Source organism: Miniopterus natalensis, chromosome 3 (genome assembly GCF_054644295.1).
Source record: "Miniopterus natalensis isolate mMinNat1 chromosome 3, mMinNat1.hap1, whole genome shotgun sequence".
Taxonomy (NCBI): domain Eukaryota; kingdom Metazoa; phylum Chordata; class Mammalia; order Chiroptera; family Miniopteridae; genus Miniopterus; species Miniopterus natalensis.
This window is the reverse complement of record NC_142083.1, coordinates 92,959,038-92,976,169: the sequence shown is the minus strand read 5'-3', so window position 1 is coordinate 92,976,169 and position 17,132 is coordinate 92,959,038. Positions and strand designations below refer to the sequence as shown.

General features: G+C 60.5%; 3 protein-coding genes across 3 annotated transcripts; 2 read left to right on the top strand and 1 right to left on the bottom strand.

Moving 5' to 3' along the window:
- Nucleotides 1-2,572: 2,572 nt before the first annotated feature.
- Nucleotides 2,573-6,514, top strand: KREMEN2 (kringle containing transmembrane protein 2). Its single transcript, XM_087815132.1, has 9 exons — nt 2,573-2,911; nt 3,146-3,320; nt 3,993-4,084; nt 4,185-4,309; nt 4,511-4,664; nt 4,970-5,302; nt 5,368-5,493; nt 5,577-5,673; nt 5,929-6,514. The coding sequence occupies exons 1-9, from the start codon at nt 2,782-2,784 to the stop codon at nt 6,137-6,139; spliced, it is 1,443 nt and encodes a 480-aa protein (XP_087671258.1). The 5' UTR covers nt 2,573-2,781; the 3' UTR covers nt 6,140-6,514.
- Nucleotides 6,515-7,941: 1,427 nt separating this feature from the next.
- On the top strand, nt 7,942-12,836 carry PAQR4 (progestin and adipoQ receptor family member 4). The gene is made up of 3 exons (XM_016211387.2): nt 7,942-8,199; nt 9,601-9,822; nt 9,960-12,836. The coding sequence occupies exons 1-3, from the start codon at nt 8,034-8,036 to the stop codon at nt 10,391-10,393; spliced, it is 822 nt and encodes a 273-aa protein (XP_016066873.1). The 5' UTR covers nt 7,942-8,033; the 3' UTR covers nt 10,394-12,836.
- On the bottom strand, nt 11,226-16,640 carry PKMYT1 (protein kinase, membrane associated tyrosine/threonine 1). The gene is made up of 7 exons (XM_016211386.2): nt 15,524-16,640; nt 14,144-14,637; nt 13,285-13,391; nt 12,985-13,157; nt 12,740-12,897; nt 11,561-11,641; nt 11,226-11,472 (listed from the first exon to the last, which is right to left on the bottom strand). Exons 1-7 carry the CDS (start codon nt 15,872-15,874, stop codon nt 11,361-11,363), a joined length of 1,476 nt encoding a protein of 491 aa, XP_016066872.1. The 5' UTR covers nt 15,875-16,640; the 3' UTR covers nt 11,226-11,360.
- Nucleotides 16,641-17,132: the final 492 nt, after the last annotated feature.

Genomic DNA, 17,132 nt, shown 5'->3' with positions numbered 1-17,132 from the left:
CACCCCCTCACTACATTCCCTCCCAGTCTCCCTCAAGGGATCCTCTGCCCCCCCAACCTAAAAGCCTGGTGTTTTAGAAACTGAACCTCAGCTCTTTTTGGCCCAAACTTTCAGGGTTCATGGTTTGTCAGTCTGCAGCACCTGCTTGGCTCCCCTTTCTGGGACCCAACCTGTGTGTCCAGCTGCCTCCAGGGCCCTGGCCGGGGGTGTCCTGTGAGCACCAGAGGCAGGCAGCAAGAGGGAGTGTCTACCTGTTGTCCTTGTCTGAAGGCCCCACCACACAAGTAGAACCCAGCGCCATCCTTGACACTGTCCTGCCTGTCTCTACATGTCCTATCAGTTGTGTCCACCAGTGCCACCCTGCCTACTTTTTTTTTTTTAGTAAAAGTTTTATTGAGATATAGTCCACACACCATACAACTCACCCATTAGGTCATAGCAGTTAGGTCAATTAGTTAAGGTGAGGTCATCTTGGAGTAGGGAGAGCCCTAATCCAACATGAGTGGCATCCTTATAAAAAGGGGAAATTTGGACATAGACATGCAGGCAGGAAGGATGCCATGTGAAGATGAAGGCAGAGATCAGGGTGACTGATGCTTCTGCAAGCCAAGGAATGGCAACGGTGGCCAGTGAACCACCAAAGCCAATCCCGAGGCACGAAACAGATTCCCCCTCACAGCTCTCAGAAGGAACCACCCCTGATCTCAGACTTCTAGCCTCCAGACTGTGAATCAATAAGTTTCTGTTGTTCAATTCCCCAGCCTGTGGGTCCCCTCAGCAGGGGGCAAAGGCCTTGGACTTCCTTAGTTGGAGGTTCCATTAGCCACCTGGGACTGAAGCTTGCAGTGAGGACACTGCCCCTCATCTCAGCGCCTAAGTCCTGGAACTGAGCACCCCCTCCCTCTCATCCAACAGGCCCTTTGCAGGAGACTGAGGCAATCGGGAGTGGGCGATGGAAGTTCTGTGGACCCAATGGACAGTCCTTTTTGGTCCAGCCTCCTTCAGGGAAGGGGCCAGTTCCTCCTCTATTCCCCCCACTGACTCCCATTCTTCACATGGGGTCCTGGCTGTCCCTGTCTCCCTTTCCTTGACAGGCTGGTACTGTAGACAGGCAGTCTGTGCACTCCCATCACCCAGGTCCTGGCCCAGGTCTGCGGCCCTGGGATGCTCTCTGCGATGCCACCAAGCCTTTGCAGTAATGGTGCTCACAGGCAGCAAGGAGAAAGGGGCCCAGTCACCAGTTACCAGGTGAAACTCCTAGTCAAGTGCCCCGCAGGGCCAGGAAACTGGGAAGCGAGCCCTGGCCGGCCTGGGCACTGACCGAGCTCCCTCAGGAGGCGACTCCAGTGCCAGCCTTGAGTCTCAGCAAGCCCTCCTCCTTAGAATTCTCCCCTGCACGCCACCCCCACCCACCCAAGAGCCTGCTGTGAGGTCTTCTGGGGTCCCATCACTGCCAGTGGCACCTTGGCCTTTCTAGAATCGTCCCTGCGGCCCCCGTCTTGGGGGCGGAGGGGGGAGGTACCGACTGGGTGGAGACAGGTCCTTCCACGATGGACAGCCTGATGTGGACGTGGTGAGGGGTGAGGTCGCCGGACTGAGGGGCAAGGGATGGGACAGGGCGGATCCGCTCTGGGCCTCTGGCCACCACCCATCTCCTCCCCTGTCCCCTCCCTCGCCCTCCAACGCACCTGCGCTGGCCTCCCCCCAAGCCCTGGGGGCAGCAGGCGGGCGGCGCTGGGAGATCAGAGAGCTCTGAGGAGTTGGGCCCAGGGGGAGGGGGCGGGGAATTTCCCCCCACACCTGCCTGGGCCTGTTAACCTCCCCCTCCCTCCCCGCGGGGAGGGGGTACGGCTGGGGGAATTCCATCGCTCCGCGATGGCTCCGGCGAGCCTGGGCTGGGGGGTCTTAGGGAGAAAAGGGGGAGGAGAGAGGGACAGGCTGCGACCCGGGGCGCAGCTGCCTTCTTCCCCAGACACCAGCTGCCCCTGCCTGTCCAGGGCTGAGTGTCCACCGTTCCCTCCCGTCTCGAGGGTGCGGGGGCAGGGAGTGGCACGTCCTTCGTCAGGCCAGCGGCGTCGGGACCTTTGGAGAGGAGGGCGCGAGGATCCGAAAGAGGGTGCGCGTGTGTCTGACTGCGAACGGGCGACTTCGGGTTGGTGCATTTCATTTAAGGGTGCTTGTGAATGGGGTGTCCCGGGGGCGTGTGGCCTCGGGATAGGGTCCGGTAGCTCCCCGACCCGGGTGCTCCTCCGCACACTCCCACCTGGACCCCGCGCCGACCCCGAGAGGGGGAGGGGCGAGAGGCGCGCGGGGCGCTGAGGGTCCCGGGGCGGGCGCGGAAGGCGTCTGGACCTGCTGCCTCCGCTCCAGTCTCGGGCGGGGCTTCCCGGCCTCCAGGGTGGGGGTGGGGAGGGAGGAACCCAGGAGGGAGGGACCCGCGGAGGGACACGAGGGGGGCCGGAGCGAGCGCGTTAGATACCTGGGCTAGGGAGACGCGGAGAGCGAGGCGCAGCGGGAGGGCGCGCGCCCAGGCCCCGGCGGGACCTGGAGCTGGGAGAGGCAGAGGCGGAGAAGACCCCCTGGGCGACCACCGGCAGGGACGGGGCGGAGAGCGGCCTCGGGGGCAGAAACCCCGGGAGGCAAATACCCCCGGGAGATATTTCCCCCCGCCCCAGACGGAGTGCGCTGCCCAGAGTGAGACGAGGATTCACGGTCCGAGGACAACGCCCCCCCAGGTCGCCTGGGAGACCCCGGAGCGACCCCGGGGGTGGCACAGGTCGAATGCGGGCCAGGGCGACCTCTCCTAGGTCGGGGGCGATGGGGACAGGAGTCCCGCAGAGCCTCCTCCTTCTCCTCTTCCTCCCGACGCTGCCGCCACGCGGGGCCTCCGCGGGGAGCCTGCACAGCCCAGGTGAGTCTGGGCCCGGGGACCGGGCTTCGGTCACCTCTCCCTCCTCCGCCTTCGCGCCTAGGGCCCGGGTCCCGAGCCTGGCGCGGGGTCAGAGCAGGTGGCGGGAGCAGCTGAGCAGCCCCAGGGCCCCGGGGCACCAGGGCGCAAGCTGGGGAGCCCGGCAGGAGCTGGCGTCGTGGCGTTAGGATGTCGTGGGAGGCTGCGAACTTCCCAAGGCCCTGCTGTCACCTGCAGGCCTGTCCGAGTGCTTCCAGGTGAATGGCGCGGACTACCGCGGCCACCAGAACCGCACGGGCCCGCGCGGCGCGGGGCGCCCTTGCCTCTTCTGGGACCAGACGCAGCAGCACAGCTACAGCAGCGCCAGGGACCCCCAGGGTCGCTGGGGGCTGGGAGCGCACAACTTCTGTCGGTGAGGGGCGGGGCCTGTTGGGGGCGGTGCGGGGTCCACTCTTGCGGGCAGGGGCCTGAGGCAGGGGCTCTGCGTGAATCGAGCAGAGGTCGGTCCAGCGGAAGAGCACGCGGGCAGGCCTTAGCCTGCGCTGGGCACTCAAAACATTCTCCGACTTGGGTCCTGCCTTAGGTTGTGCAACCTCTGTGCAGCCTCACATCAGGCCCGGGCACCCAGGGGTCCCGTGTGGACCCGGCAGAAAGCGATCTCTGGAGTGAGGGGCCGGGCTCTTGCCCTACAACTTCTTTGAGGGGCATCCACTAGCGGTGACGGAGGGACTGGGGTTCAGGGACACAGCTGCTGTCTGGAGCAGCAGAAAGTGAGCTGAGCGGGAGGACACTTTGCTGGTAGAAGTCGCCACTTCTGCTTTAAAGCAGGGTTCTGAGGCAAGGCACGTGGCCGAGGCCCAGGGCGGGGTGTGGGGAGCGCGCTACCGAGGACGCTCGAGGTCCTCGCCTGAATACCCAAAGTCAGCCCCCAGGGCCCTTTAATGACTTCCCGCCGTCCACTCGGAAGTCTACACGCAGAACGGAGAGTTGCTGCACCCCACTCGGTGGCCCTTTTGCGAATAGGCCGCGGGGTGGGGCCTGGGATTTGCGGGTGGCAGGATCCGGGCTTCTCTCCGGCCTACAGGAACCCGGACGGCGATGTGCAGCCGTGGTGCTATGTGGCCGAGACAGAGGAGGGCATCTATTGGCGCTACTGCGACATTCCCACGTGCCACAGTGAGTGGGCCCAGCTGGACAAGGGTGGGAGCGCTGGGCTGCCTGAGTGGAGCTCACTTTTGGAAGCACCGGAGAGACCCCGACTCCCATGCCTCCCCAGTGCCCGGGTACCTGGGCTGCTTCGTGGACTCGGGAGCACCCCCAGCCCTCAGCGGCCCCAGCGGCACCTCAACGAAGCTCACGGTCCAGGTGTGCCTTCGCTTCTGCCGCATGAAGGGCTACCAGGTACCGCGCACAGGCCCAGACCAGTGACCCCTGACCTTGACCGAAATCAGGACCCAAAACACTCCCAACTCTGACACCAAACCTTGATACTGATTTCTGAACCTCCAGTCCGATTTCCACTTTCGAGCCCGACCCCTGGCTCCCACCGCCCCACCCTTACCCCAGACCCTGCCCTTGGCGTCACCCGGTCTATGCTCCCAGCTGGCGGGCGTGGAAGCCGGCTACGCCTGCTTTTGTGGCTCTGAAAGCGACTTGGCTCGAGGTCGCCCGGCCCCGGCCACCGACTGTGACCAGATCTGCTTCGGCCACCCGGGCCAGCTGTGCGGCGGCGATGGGCGCCTGGGAGTCTACGAAGGTGCGGAGTGCGCGCAGACGAAGGGCCTGAGCGAGGGGGCGAAATGGGAGTGGGGGAGGCAGTAAGCTGGGGGCGGGACCTGAAGAGGGGACTGGGCTGAACCTGGGGGGCCGAGGGCTGGGTCCGGGGCTGAGAGCGCGGTTTGAGGAGAGGAATCTGTAAACTTAGGGAAGGGGCCGGAGGGAGCGCTTGGGTCAGCCTGGGGGCGGGGCCTAGCTGGGAAGGGGCGGGACTTTGGGTGGAGCCCCGCCCCGCGAAGCGATGCCCAGGGGTCTCTGGGTCCTGACCGCCCGCCCCGCCCACAGTGTCCGTGGGCTCCTGTCAGGGGAACTGGACCGCACCTCAGGGCGTCATCTACTCCCCGGACTTCCCGGATGAGTACGGGCCGGACCAGAACTGCAGCTGGGCGCTTGGCCCTCCGGGCGCCGCTCTGGAGCTCACCTTCCGCCTCTTCGAGCTGGCTGACCCGCGCGACCGGCTGGAGCTGCGCGACGCGGCCTCGGGCAGCCTGCTCCGCGCCTTCGATGGCGCCCGCCCGCCGCCGGCCGGGACGCTGCACCTGCGCGCCGCTGCGCTGCTTCTCACCTTCCGCAGCGACGCGCGCGGCCACGCGCAGGGCTTCGCGCTCACCTACCGCGGTGAGGCCCCGCCCCGTCCCCCTCGGCCCGATCCCAGCCACCGGGTCTCACACCCCTCTCCGCAGGTGTGCAGGACGCTGAGGAGAACCCCGTGCTCCCCAAGGGCTCGGCCCAGACCCCTGCAGCGCTCCCCGACGGGACCAATGTGAGCTGCAGCCCCCGGCCTGGGGCTCCGGAGGCCGCAGTGGGGGGTGAGGCGGGCGCTTGAGGCGGGCGGGAGTTTGGGGCGAAGCCCCTTTGGAGCCCTGTCCTCACCGCACCCGTATGCCCACAGCCCGGGTCTTCTCGACAATGATGGCCGTCTCGGTGCTGCTGCTGCTGCTGCTGCTGCTGTTGCTGCTGCTGTCGCTGCTGCGCCTGCTGCGCCAACGGTGCGAGTACTGGGTCAGGGCCTGAGGGTGGCCCAGCTGGGCGGCCGGCGCCTAAAGCCTGGGTGCCCAGGGACATGGTGGGGCCGGGGGCTGTGGGAAGCTGGGACCCAGAAGGGGAATGGAGCTGGAACTTCTAGGTCCTTGGGGGACAAGGCCTTGGGTCCACGCAAGGAACTGAGCCTGGGATCGCAGGCAAAGCAGGATGCTGGAGGCGAGACTCGTTGGGTATTCGGCTGACGTCTGCTCCCTCTCTAGGAGCTGTCTGCTGGCTCCAGGAAAAGGGCCCCTGCCGTTGAGGCCTTCCCAGGGCTCTGGGAGAAGCTGGGCCGTGTGGTACCGCCGTCCGGGAGGGGTGGCACTGCCCTGCCCCCCCGGGGACCCCCAGGCTGAGGGTCTAGCCTCGACTTACCGCCCCTTGAGTGCCTCCAGCCAGAGTTCCCTGCGTTCGCTCATCTCTGCTCTCTGACTCAGGGCCCCCAGGGTCCACTGAATCTTCCAACAGTGGGATGGACACCTGAGACGCTATGCCGCACTCTACCTTGGCCTTCCACTTTTGAAAGGGCAGTTCTGCCCCTGATCATCTCTCAGAGGCAAGATGTCCTACAGGAAGCATCTGGTACTATTATTGGGAACTTGTTCTGACTCTAGGTGTCCAGATGGTTGAGGCCAAATGGCAAGAGGAATCAGCTCCCCTCCTCATAGACCTTGATAGGGAGGTCTCTGGTTTCAGGATTCCCTTCTTGGGGTGGTCCTGGACTGCTGCCCTAAGTGAAATGTGAGAGGTTAACAAAAGTGGTCAAAAGACCAGACAGAGACTTTGAATAAAGGACCTATTTTGGTATAGTGCTCTGCAAATTCTTTTTTTTTCTTTCTTAAATAATGTCTTTATTGATTTCAGAGAGAGGAAGGGAGAGGGAGATACAAATATCAATGATTAGTCATTGATCAGCTGCCTCCTGCACGCCCCCTACTGGGGATCGAGCTCCCCAACCCGGGCATGTACCCTCACCGGGAATCAACCGAGATCTCCTGGATCATAGGTCGATGCTCCACCGCTGAGCCACGCCTCCTGGGCTGCAAATTCTTAAGTGGTGGGAAGTTATGTTGATGACATTGGAGCCAAGGATTGGGTGTGTCCATGCAAATTAAGGGCGTTCCACGCAGTTTCTGGGAGCCCACTGAAATGCAGAGGGCGGAGGAATCACGCAGGCGGACCGATGAGTGGGCGGGGTCCTGGAGAAGGGGAGAAAAGGGCTCTCCGTGAGGGCTGTAAACCAGATTAAACAAACTGAAGGGATGCCTTCCTGGGCCCCACCTTAATATGAACCCAGGCAGGGGCTGACCTTTCTCCCCTGGCTTCCAACCCTCTTTCTCCCCCTCCCTTTCCTGCTTGTCCTGGGCGGGGCTGAAGGTGATCCCTGTGGGCGAAAACAGAGTGAGTTAGGTCGAGCTCAATCTTGAAGAAGCCTGACCCGAAGGATAGGGCCTCTCTCGAGGGTGCCGGGAAGTGTCAGGCACGCGGGTAGAGGCCAGGACATCTCAGCGCGCCTTGCTGCGCTCCGCAGGAGCCGGGCCTGTCGAGAGATCACCCCTGGAGTGGGGGCGCGCTGGCTCTAGACCTGACCTGTCTGAAGGGCCCAGGTTGGCAGCACCTTGGACAGAGCCCAGGCTGAGGGGATGGGGTTGGGTGTGGGGCTGTGCCAGGGAGGATGGGTGCCCAAGTGTGAGTTGACCTGGGGGTTGTGGGGTACACACTGCGGGAGGACTCGAGGCACGGGGGTCACTCTGGCAAAGCCACCGGGGCCCAGAATTTTGGGTCCCAAGTCAACAGCCACCCCATGCAAATAAGACTAGCACCGCATATATTATGCTAAGAGGGTGACGGCCTGGGCAGCCCCGGGGCGGGGCCTTCCCCGCCAGCCGTACCCATTGGCTCTCACAGCGTCTATGTCTGGAGCTGAGCCCGCCAAACGCTGTCGGGATGGCGGGGGTGGTTCGTTGGGGCGGAGCCTTGCGTCCCCTCCCGCGTCCGGCCACACCCGTCCTCAGGGCTTCAGACTACTGTTCGCTGCTGCCACTAACCCGAGCTGCCCCAGCGGCGTGCCTGCATGTGCAGACTGGCCGCACTGCGCTCCAGCGGCCGGCTGTTCCCGGCCTCCGCCTTGGCGCGGGGGCGCAGGGGCCGCGCTTGCGCAGCGCAGGAGGGGCACCAGCAGGGACCCCCCGGCCGGCGCGTGCGCGAACCCAGCACTGGACGGTGGGCAGGCGCGGGGATGAGCCTCCCGCCGCTGCAGCCCCACTGAGAAGGAGGCCAGGGGTTAAGAGGAACGTGGGCCTCCCGCGCCGGGCCGGGCCGGGCCATGGCGTTCCTGGCCGGGCCGCGCCTGCTTGACTGGGCCAGCTCGCCGCCGCACCTGCAGTTCAACAAGTTCGTACTGACCGGCTACCGGCCTGCCAGCAGCGGCTCTGGCTGCCTGCGCAGCCTCTTCTACCTGCACAACGAGCTGGGCAACATCTACACGCACGGTGAGCTGCGCCCCGCATCCCATACCGCGGTAGCCCTGCCTGCACCGGGCCTGTGGCCCGAAGGCCCAAGAGAGCCCCAGCGACCAGGTCCTGGGCTGCCCCGGACCTGGCACGACCAGGACCGCAGTGACAAAGCTGCCATTGTCCCGGACAGCGCTGCCCGCTTCCGCTACCCTGGCGGGGGGCCCCCGGGGCAGGCGAGGGAAACCAAGTAGGGGACCGAGTCTGCTTAATCCCTCTGAGCCCCGGGGAGAAGCAGGTACTGGCCCCTTCGTAATCTGGGCCCCCTGCGTACATCCCCGCCCCCCCCCCCCTCCCGGCAGCACCAGTCCGGGACCTTAGTGTTGGGTGTTGACTTGGGACCTGGGTGTTGATTTGGGTGAGAAAGGGGTCCAGCAGCAAAAGCCAGGCCCGGGCCCCTCCCCGCGCAGCCGCCCTGCTGCCCCGTCTGGAACAGCCCAGTCTTGGGGCTCCGCCTGGTGGCGACACCTCCCCCCACCCACCCCGCCCCACAGGCACCGGCCCCTCCTCCGCAGTCCCGAGGAGCTGTGCTGACACAGCCCTGTCCGTCCTTGGCCTGCCCTGGCCAAGAGAGTGCCCCTGAGCAGGCTGGGCCCAGCCTTGGTACCTACCTCACTGGAGGACTGGCCTAGCCAGGCCCTGCCCATAGTGGGCAGCCAGAGACCCCAGCATGCAGTGCCCACCTTTGACCCCTGTGAGCGCAATGCCAGAGTGCCAGCAGAGAGGGGTAGGACGACTGGGCTGGAGGAATTGAGCTCCCAGAGGTGCCAGGGGAGATGGAACAATCTTCTTTCTGCCCACTTTCCAAGCCTTGCCTAGCCCCTTTTGGAAGGCAGAAGGGCCCAAAGCCTTCATTTGTTTGGTCACTTGTGGAGAGAAGACATGGGGCTGTGAGGAACAAGCTAAGGGGCCCTGAGATCTGGTATTATTGCCCACATGTCCTTTTCAGAATTCAGCTTGAGTCACACCTCCTTCTGGCTTCTGCTGACACATGGAGACCAGGTTGGGGGTTTGGGACCCCTTGCTTTCCCGGGAGATGTAATGTGGCTGCAGGGGTGAGAGCAGCTTGGGAGTTAGACTGCCTGGGCGCTCTACTACTTGCTGGAGTCACCTGGGACAGGTTACTCAGTTTCCTCCTGCAAAGTGGGGATAATGATCTCTTCTACTTCCACAACTATTGTGAGCCTGCTGAGTAAGTAAAATTCCTGAAAGCCCAGGGCCTGCCTCTGTCCCAGGTCTGGCAATAGTTGTCTATCACTGTGGTCAAGACTTGTCTTGCTCTCATTCTTCTCATGTTGTCTCTAGAATGTGGACTCCCTGAGGACATGACCTGTCCTCTGTGCTGAAGCTGTGTGATGGATAACTGTTTCCCTTCCCCAGGGCTGGCCCTGCTGGGCTTCCTGGTGCTGCTGCCAATGACCATGCCCTGGGGTCAGCTGGGCAAGGATGGCTGGCTGGGGGGCACACACTGTGTGGCCTGCCTGGCACCACCTGCAGGCTCTGTGCTCTACCATCTCTTCATGTGCCACCAAGGGGGCAGCCCTGTGTACACTCGGCTCCTTGCCCTGGATATGTGTGGGGTCTGCCTCGTCAACACCCTCGGTGAGCCAAAGGATGGGGTAGGGGCTAGAAGAATGGAAGCTGGGGGGCTAGGGAGGGGGCAGGAGGGGATGCTCACATGGAAGAGCAGGCAGTCCCCCAAACTGATGTGCCCTCTCCTGCTTCTCTCCTCTGTGCAGGAGCCCTGCCCATCATCCACTGCACCCTGGCCTGCAGGCCCTGGCTGCGTCCAGCTGCCCTGGTGGGCTACACCATGCTGTCAGGTGTGGCTGGCTGGAGGGCCCTCACTGCTCCCTCCACCAGTGCCCGACTCCGAGCTTTTGGTTGGCAGGCTGGTGCCCGCCTTCTGGTGTTTGGGGCCCGGGGAGTGGGACTGGGCTCTGGAGCTCCGGGCTCCCTGCCCTGTTACCTGCGCATGGATGCCCTGGCACTGCTTGGGGGGCTAGTGAACGTGGCCCGCCTGCCAGAGCGCTGGGGACCAGGCCGCTTCGACTACTGGGGCAACTCACACCAGATCATGCACCTGCTCAGTGTGGGCTCCATCCTGCAGTTACACGCTGGCGTCGTGCCTGACCTGCTCTGGGCCGCCCACCATGCCTGTCCCCCAGACTGAGCCACCGCCCACACACCATGCCAGCCTGCCCAGTCTTCTAGGGCCAACACCAGGCTTTCCTCCTTCTGCTGGTCTGCAAGGGGCTGGCTCCCTGGATGCCTCCCAGCTGGGAGCCCTTGTCTGTTCACCCTTTCTTCCTGTGGATGAGCCTCTCCTCCTACCCACACCTTGGAGCTCCAGCTTCCTTCCCTGCCTTCTTCCAGGGCACTGTCTTCCTGTGCAGGCTAGAAGGAAACTAATCCTCCTCAGGGCCTCAGTTTACCCTGTGACCTGTGAGGGTTGGGCCAGAGGGACGCTGGGGTCAGTCTTGCTCTGACAGCTGGAGTCTTGCCATCCAAGAGCCAGAGCCCCACCCTGCCCCTCCTCAGACCCTCACTTAAGGTACCTTGTGGGTGGCTGGCCCAGCCACCAGCCTACGATTCCTGACCTCCATCTTTTGGCCCTGCATGCCAGCCCTCTCAGCAACCTGAGGCTCACTCACCCCTTCTCCCTTCTGTCCAGATTGGAGTGAGGGTTTGGCAGCAGAACTATCCCCTTATCTCAGGACCAAGGGGTAGGAGGACTGCTGCTGCTTTTCCCAGGCAACTGGCACAGATGTAAAGAGCTGAGTGGACCTGGACCACTGGGCTGCGGGCCCACCCTCCACTTTGAGTGCCATGTTCTGATGGCTCAACCTGCCTACTGGGGATGCACCTGCTCAGGAAACCTCTGTTCCACACTGTGTGGGGCCCCTAGCTACAATCTGCTGACCTGGAGCCCCGCAGCAGGGCTCAGCTTCAGCCCATCCTAGGGCCCTCAGACGACGTCAATAAAACGGGCAGGAAGCACTGTGTTGCCATGCAAGCAAGCTTGGGTGGTCCCAAGATTCAGATACCTTTTATTAGATATGGCCAGGCAGAAGGGACCATCTAGCCTCCAGGACAGGGGAAGGAGCTAAAAGGTTAAAAGCACCACAGCTGGAATGGGCTCAGGTTGGGCCCAGTGAGTCCTCAAACAGGCTAAGGAGGTTCCGAGGCTCAAAGGAGGGGAAGGAGCCCTGAGGGGGCTCAGAGTCAATGTCACTTAGGTCTAGGGTATCCCTGGGGGGAAGGAAAAGAAAAAGAGAGAAATTACACTCAGGATTTGAAAGGACACCCCCTCCCTACCTCTAATCCTGGGCCTACTCACCTCAGTGTGTGTCTGCTCTGGGGAGTGGAGGAGGTGCTCCTGGCAGCCCTGGCCAGGATGGCCTCTGGAGAGAGCGAGGGCCTACACGGGGTGAGCAAGACAAGCAGGGTATCACGCGATGGGGAGTGCATGGGGAGGAGGCTATGGGAACAGCAAGATCAACCCTGTCCCTGTGTAGGCTTCTGCTGGACACAGGCAGGGGCCACAGTTGTAGGCAGTGAAAGTGTGGTGCCCTTTGAAAGAATCATTTTTACAACTTTTAAAGTCTACCTGATCACACTCAAAGGCCACCTCTGTCCCTTTTCAGAACATATGGGCTTTGGATGAGCTGGCTTTAAAGTGAACTTGTGGTAAATGAAGCTTATCTCACACTTCATGTCTGTTATCAAGTGTCCCTATGACAAGGGTGACATTTTCTTTTTTTTTAATCCTCACTTGAGTATGTTTTTCATTGAAGTTTTTGGAGAGACGGAGAAAAAATTATCGACGTGAAAGAGAAACACTGGTTGGTTGCCTCCCACATGGGCACCAACTGGGGATCGAACCTGGAACCTTTGTATATGCCCTGACTGGGAATCGAACCTGAGACCTTTTGGTGTACAGGACAATGCTCCAACCAACTGAGCCACCCAGCTGGGCAACAACAGGATGACATTTTCATAAGGAAGGGGTTAATGGTGTGATTTCTCCTGAGAACTGTCTGCCCTGAGCATGTGGTTTTCCTTTGCCACAGTTTCTTAATTACAGACTCTCACTTGGCCACCAGGCACCTGGGACTAAGGAATTCCTTCCAGGATAGGGGCTTGCCAGGCTCTGGGAACTTTGTCCCCTAAAAAGGACAATGCCTTGTCCTTCGGCACTGGCAGCCTTGACTGGGATTGAGGCTGCACCACCTACTTCTCCCTAGTGTGCCCGTGCTCTAAGTGTGAAATTGCCAGTTCTGCTGTGCAGAGCACAGCAGCCATTCCATACTCTGAGCTTAGAAGAAACAGCTGCAGTCAAACCAGGCTGTGCTCCCACCAGTCTTGGTGCCCTTCCCAGGGTATGGTGGGGGCCAGGTTTGTGGGAGGGGTCCCTGTGCACCACTAGTCCCCATGGAGCCTGGCCTTTGTATGGGGTTTAGCCATGCTGACAGCCCATTTCCCCACCCCTGCCCATTAGTCCTGAGCTCTCACCCACCCTATGCTGTCGTCATCCCAGTTGCTGGAGTGGCTGCTGTCCAGGAGGAAGCTGCAGGGCGGTGAGCCAGGAGGAGTAGCCGGGGGCCTCAGGGGCTGCAGCCAGCTGGCAGGGTGAGCCAGCCCATGCCAGAGCCAGCACAGCAGAGCCAGCAGGGCCTATGGGGACAGGGGGCCAAAGGAGGCTGGGCAGAACCCAGGGCCAGGGAGCAGGGTAGAACAGCTTGTTACCTTTACCAGGCTTACCTGCCACAGGGCCCACCCTCGACTCAGGGCTTCAGCAGCCATGTACCACAGGACACTCCAGGGCTGTGGCTGCCTGAGCATAGGCAGGGCCAGCAGGGCCTCAGCTGTGGCCCGCAGCTTGGGATCAGGCTCCAGCATCATGATGAGGACAGACCGCAGCTCAGAAGACAGGCCTATCCATGGGGCAGGGCCATGTCAAGGGTAACTGGGCTGTGAGCCCAGCAGTCTCCCTCAGCCAGCCATTCTCTCTCACATGAGTCTATAGCACCACGTCCCCTCCCATCCTTGCCCCTCACTCACTGGCAGTGAACTCGGGGGGCAGGTAGCCCTGGCGCAGCTGCTGCCAGCCCTCTCCACCATGGGGCAGCTCCATGTTGCATGCCACTTCCAGGATGGTGAGACCCAGACTGGGGGGGATGGAGACAGGGACAGCAGACAGATAAGGTTGACCTTGGGCCACAGATCCTAGAGCCCTAGGATGCCCCTGAGAGGAGGGCTGAAAAGAGCTACTGTCTTCTACCATGAGCCAGGGAGGTGGGGAAGGAGGGGCTGGGGGCTCTGAGAAGGTCCCAGAAGGGCCAATGAAGGGAACATGTCAGCCCCTCAATGGGTGTCTGCCAGCCCAGGAGAGGTGGGCTGTCAGGAGAGAAGGGGAGCAGGCTGTCCAGGATGCAGTGCCCAGCACAACCCACAAACCACTGTGGTGAGTCTTCCTGGCATCCCCACCAGATGGACACTATGGTTACTGTCAGGGTCCTGTGGATATAGCTAGATAGATTGTTAGAGGCAGAGCAATGGTTACCGGCATGGACCATGGAACCCAGTGCCTGGTCCAGTCCCAACTTCACCACCTGCTAACTGTGGACTTTGGGCAAGTCCCATAACCCCACTACGCCCATTCTCCTATAAATGGAAATTAGTCCTTCCATGGAGATGTGGTAAAAAGATGAGTGAATCTAGTAGGGCAGCTCCAAATGATTCGCTGCTTAGAAAGCCTGACTGTAGACCACCCTCAACTACAGGGTGGGCCCTTCACTCCCTCAGGGCACTGTCTCTCAGCCTGAGGCCAAATCTTCCTGACTTTGGGTTAGGGTGGCATTTCCCTCCCTCTGCTGACTGCAACTCAGCCAGGAAGGCGCCCCCATGGCCTTGCCCTTACCTGAACACGTCGGCTGCTGTCCCGTAGGAGCCCTGCAGCAGCTCGGGGGCCATGTAGCGGGGGTCTCCCTCCTGCGCCTCACCAGGCCCAGATGCATCCAGCTCCACCAGCAGCCCAAAGTCACCCAGTTTGCAGCGGCCCCGGGGCCCCAGAAAGATGTTGGCAGGCTTGATGTCAAGGTGGACCAGGCCTTGGCCATGCAGGTGGGCCAGAGCGAGGAGGGTATCCCGCAGGTAGCCCCAGACCTGGGCCTCAGGCAGGCCAGTGCCCCAGGTCTCACAGTGCTGCTGCAGGCTGGGCCCACACAGCTCTGTCTGCAGGTACAGGATGCCACCCTCCTCCCAGGCTCGTTCCAGCCGCACACAGCATGGGTGCTGCCCCACCTTCTCATGGCTGCTGACCTCAGCCAGCTTTCGGGCTCGGTCCTTGGGGCCCCGGAATGGCGACATGGAGCGCTTTATTGCATAGAGCTGGCCATCTTCCTTGGAACGTACCTGGAAGGGAGACAGTGCTTGCAGGTGGGGTGGGAGGTAGCACAACCATTTAGCAGAACAGCAGATTCTGTTAAGATTGTGTGGAAGGTGTAGCATCTACCCTAGACACTCCTGCACATGCAATAGCAAGACCTGACAGACCTCCACCCCAGGCACTAGTTCACTGGAGGCCCAAGCAAGGAAGAGATAGGGCAGACCTCTAAGTACTAATGCAGAGGGTCTCTCAGACTATTGTGAAAAAAGCTGGCTACAGAACACAGCAGTGTGATCCACTGTGTAGAATATGAATGGGTTTGTCTCTATATGGTCAATTCTAGAGATGTATAGAGAAAGTTCTGGAAGGAAGGATGCCCACCTGAGAAGCCCAGTGGTTTCCTCTGGGAAGAAGAGCTAATCTAGGGGCCCATGTTATTTGTAGTACTTTTGTAAGGAAAACTACCTTTTTTTAAAGAAAATTATTGGAAAATATATTTTAAGAAATAAAAAAGGTGGTGTACAGGGTATAGCCTAAGTGCCTATGGCCTGGGGGATGGCACGGGACAGGGTATGCACTGCACTCTGGGGGCCAGGCAGAGCTTGCCAAGAACCCCAGCACAGCTGGCTCCAGGGTGGGAGGAGATGGTAGCTAGGAGCCACTGCCAGGAGTGCCAGGCTCTGGACAAGGGGAGACTATGCACTGAGGGGGCCCTCTACGGGGCCTGGGGGGGCAAATCAAACACTGAAAGCAGCCAAACCAAACATTGAGGAGGAGTGTCTGTCAGCCCAGGAGAGGTAGGCTGTCAGGAGAGAAGGGGAGCAGGCTGTCCAGGATACTATCCCATCCAGGTGGGGGAGGGAGGTAAGGGGGCACCCCCAGACAGGCTCATAGAGCTGTCACTCCACTCACCTTGAAGACCTCTCCATAAGAGCCATGGCCCAGGCGGCCAAGCCTCTGGAAACTCTGCTGGAAGAAGGACTCCTGCCGGCTTGGGTCATAACTGGGGCTCTGTAGGATCTCAGAGGCTTTGTCTTGAAATGATACCCTTCGGGGTTGGGGCTGGTGCCAGCCTGGGGTCCGAGGAGGGAAGAGGCGACTGATGGGGATGTTGCCCTTGGCAGGGGGCCGGGGCGGAAGGCTCTGGCTAAGCCCCCTGGGCCTCTTGAGGGAAAAACCAGGTTCTGCATGGCGGAAGTAGGCTGGGACTGGGGTGGGGGTGCCACTCAGGGGTGGCGGAGTGCCCTCTGTGGGCACAGGCATGGCTAGCACAGGAGGCCCTGAGAGGTAGAGTACAGAACAGTATGTTCACTCAAACAGCTCCTTGTCCTGTGGCCCCAGAAAGGCTGTGGAAGAAAGCCGCGTCTACTCTGCACACATGTTCTGCTTTAAACATGGAGGCCGTGGAGACACAAGCACCTGGCGGGGAAAAACAGAAGACAAATATATACACACCTGAACAGTCGTCTGTACCTGGAGGTCATAGAAACATAAACTGAAATGCATGGGTCCATGTCCCAGAGGCTCCCACAGTTCAGAAGAGGTTAAACCAAGTCAGGTTCTGGAGCCAGACTGCCTGTGCATACATCCCTGCATTGTTGCAGCTGCTATTTGACCTTAAGATATGCAATCTCTTCCAAGACTGTAAGGGGGAAATAGTCACACAGGCCCACACTCCCTCATATCCAATTCCAAAGTAAAAAAAGGTCTGATTCCAAAAGTTTCTTGCTTCCTTTTTCATAGTTGTCATGCTAAAACTCATGTAGTGGCGTTCCACTTTCAACTCCATGTTCCAGCTGAATGTAGCAGAGAGGCCAGGGCTCCCTCCTTCCACCAGCCCCTACTCATAAGCTGGAAGCTCTGCCTTAGGTCCAGCAGGCTAGGAATACTGTAGCCCAGTTGCTTAAGCCCCAGCTCATTCCTAGGAAGAAGGTTCCACAGTGGGAGAGGCAAGCTGAGAAGGCCCAGAGGCTGCCCCCCCCCCAGGCAGCAGTATCATTCAAGAAGATGTGCTTAACTGTCACTAGCTGCAGCTCAGAGATTCTTCCTGGGGGACAGGAAAGTTATAAAACAGGTAGCTTTGAAGCTCCCCAAGCAAAAACTAAAACTAAAACTAAAAAGACTTAACTTGAAACAATATGGGAAGTTCAAGTTTAAAGGTGCTCTCAAAAATCAATCAAGGTTTGGGTGGTAAGCAAATAGGAGGCTCGTGCCTCCATTATTGCAACAAGCTAAACCATGGGCCAGTTAGTTTACCAGAGAGAACCAGATAAAGAGACAGATAAGAAGAACCTTCCTGGGGTCAGAACAAACTTCAAACACTGAACTCAAAAGCTACCCTGTTAAAGGAGCCCAAATTTAATTGGATCAGTCTATGGAGCAATTGATGCTCCAGGACAAAAACAATAGAGAAGACAGCCAACAATTGGGGGAGCCCAACAGGTGGATATGATCAGGGAAAGCACAGTCAAAGATAGTCCCCCCCACCCAGCAGGTGTTGAGTGTCGACCCATGAACAAGG

Coding starts and splice junctions, on each gene's coding strand:
- PKMYT1 (XM_016211386.2), bottom strand. CDS start 15,874: ATGCCTGTGCCCACAGAGGGCACTCCGCCACCCCTGAGTGGCACCCCC. Junction 14,638..15,523: donor CTTATGGAGAGGTCTTCAAG/GTGAGTGGAGTG, acceptor TCTCCCTTCCAG/GTACGTTCCAAGGAAGATGG. Junction 13,158..13,284: donor GCCCCCCGAGTTCACTGCCA/GTGAGTGAGGGG, acceptor CCCCATGGATAG/GCCTGTCTTCTGAGCTGCGG.
- PAQR4 (XM_016211387.2), top strand. CDS start 8,034: ATGGCGTTCCTGGCCGGGCCGCGCCTGCTTGACTGGGCCAGCTCGCCG. Junction 8,200..9,600: donor GGGCAACATCTACACGCACG/GTGAGCTGCGCC, acceptor TCCCTTCCCCAG/GGCTGGCCCTGCTGGGCTTC. Junction 9,823..9,959: donor CTGCCTCGTCAACACCCTCG/GTGAGCCAAAGG, acceptor TCCTCTGTGCAG/GAGCCCTGCCCATCATCCAC.
- KREMEN2 (XM_087815132.1), top strand. CDS start 2,782: ATGCGGGCCAGGGCGACCTCTCCTAGGTCGGGGGCGATGGGGACAGGA. Junction 4,085..4,184: donor CGACATTCCCACGTGCCACA/GTGAGTGGGCCC, acceptor ATGCCTCCCCAG/TGCCCGGGTACCTGGGCTGC. Junction 4,310..4,510: donor GCCGCATGAAGGGCTACCAG/GTACCGCGCACA, acceptor CTATGCTCCCAG/CTGGCGGGCGTGGAAGCCGG.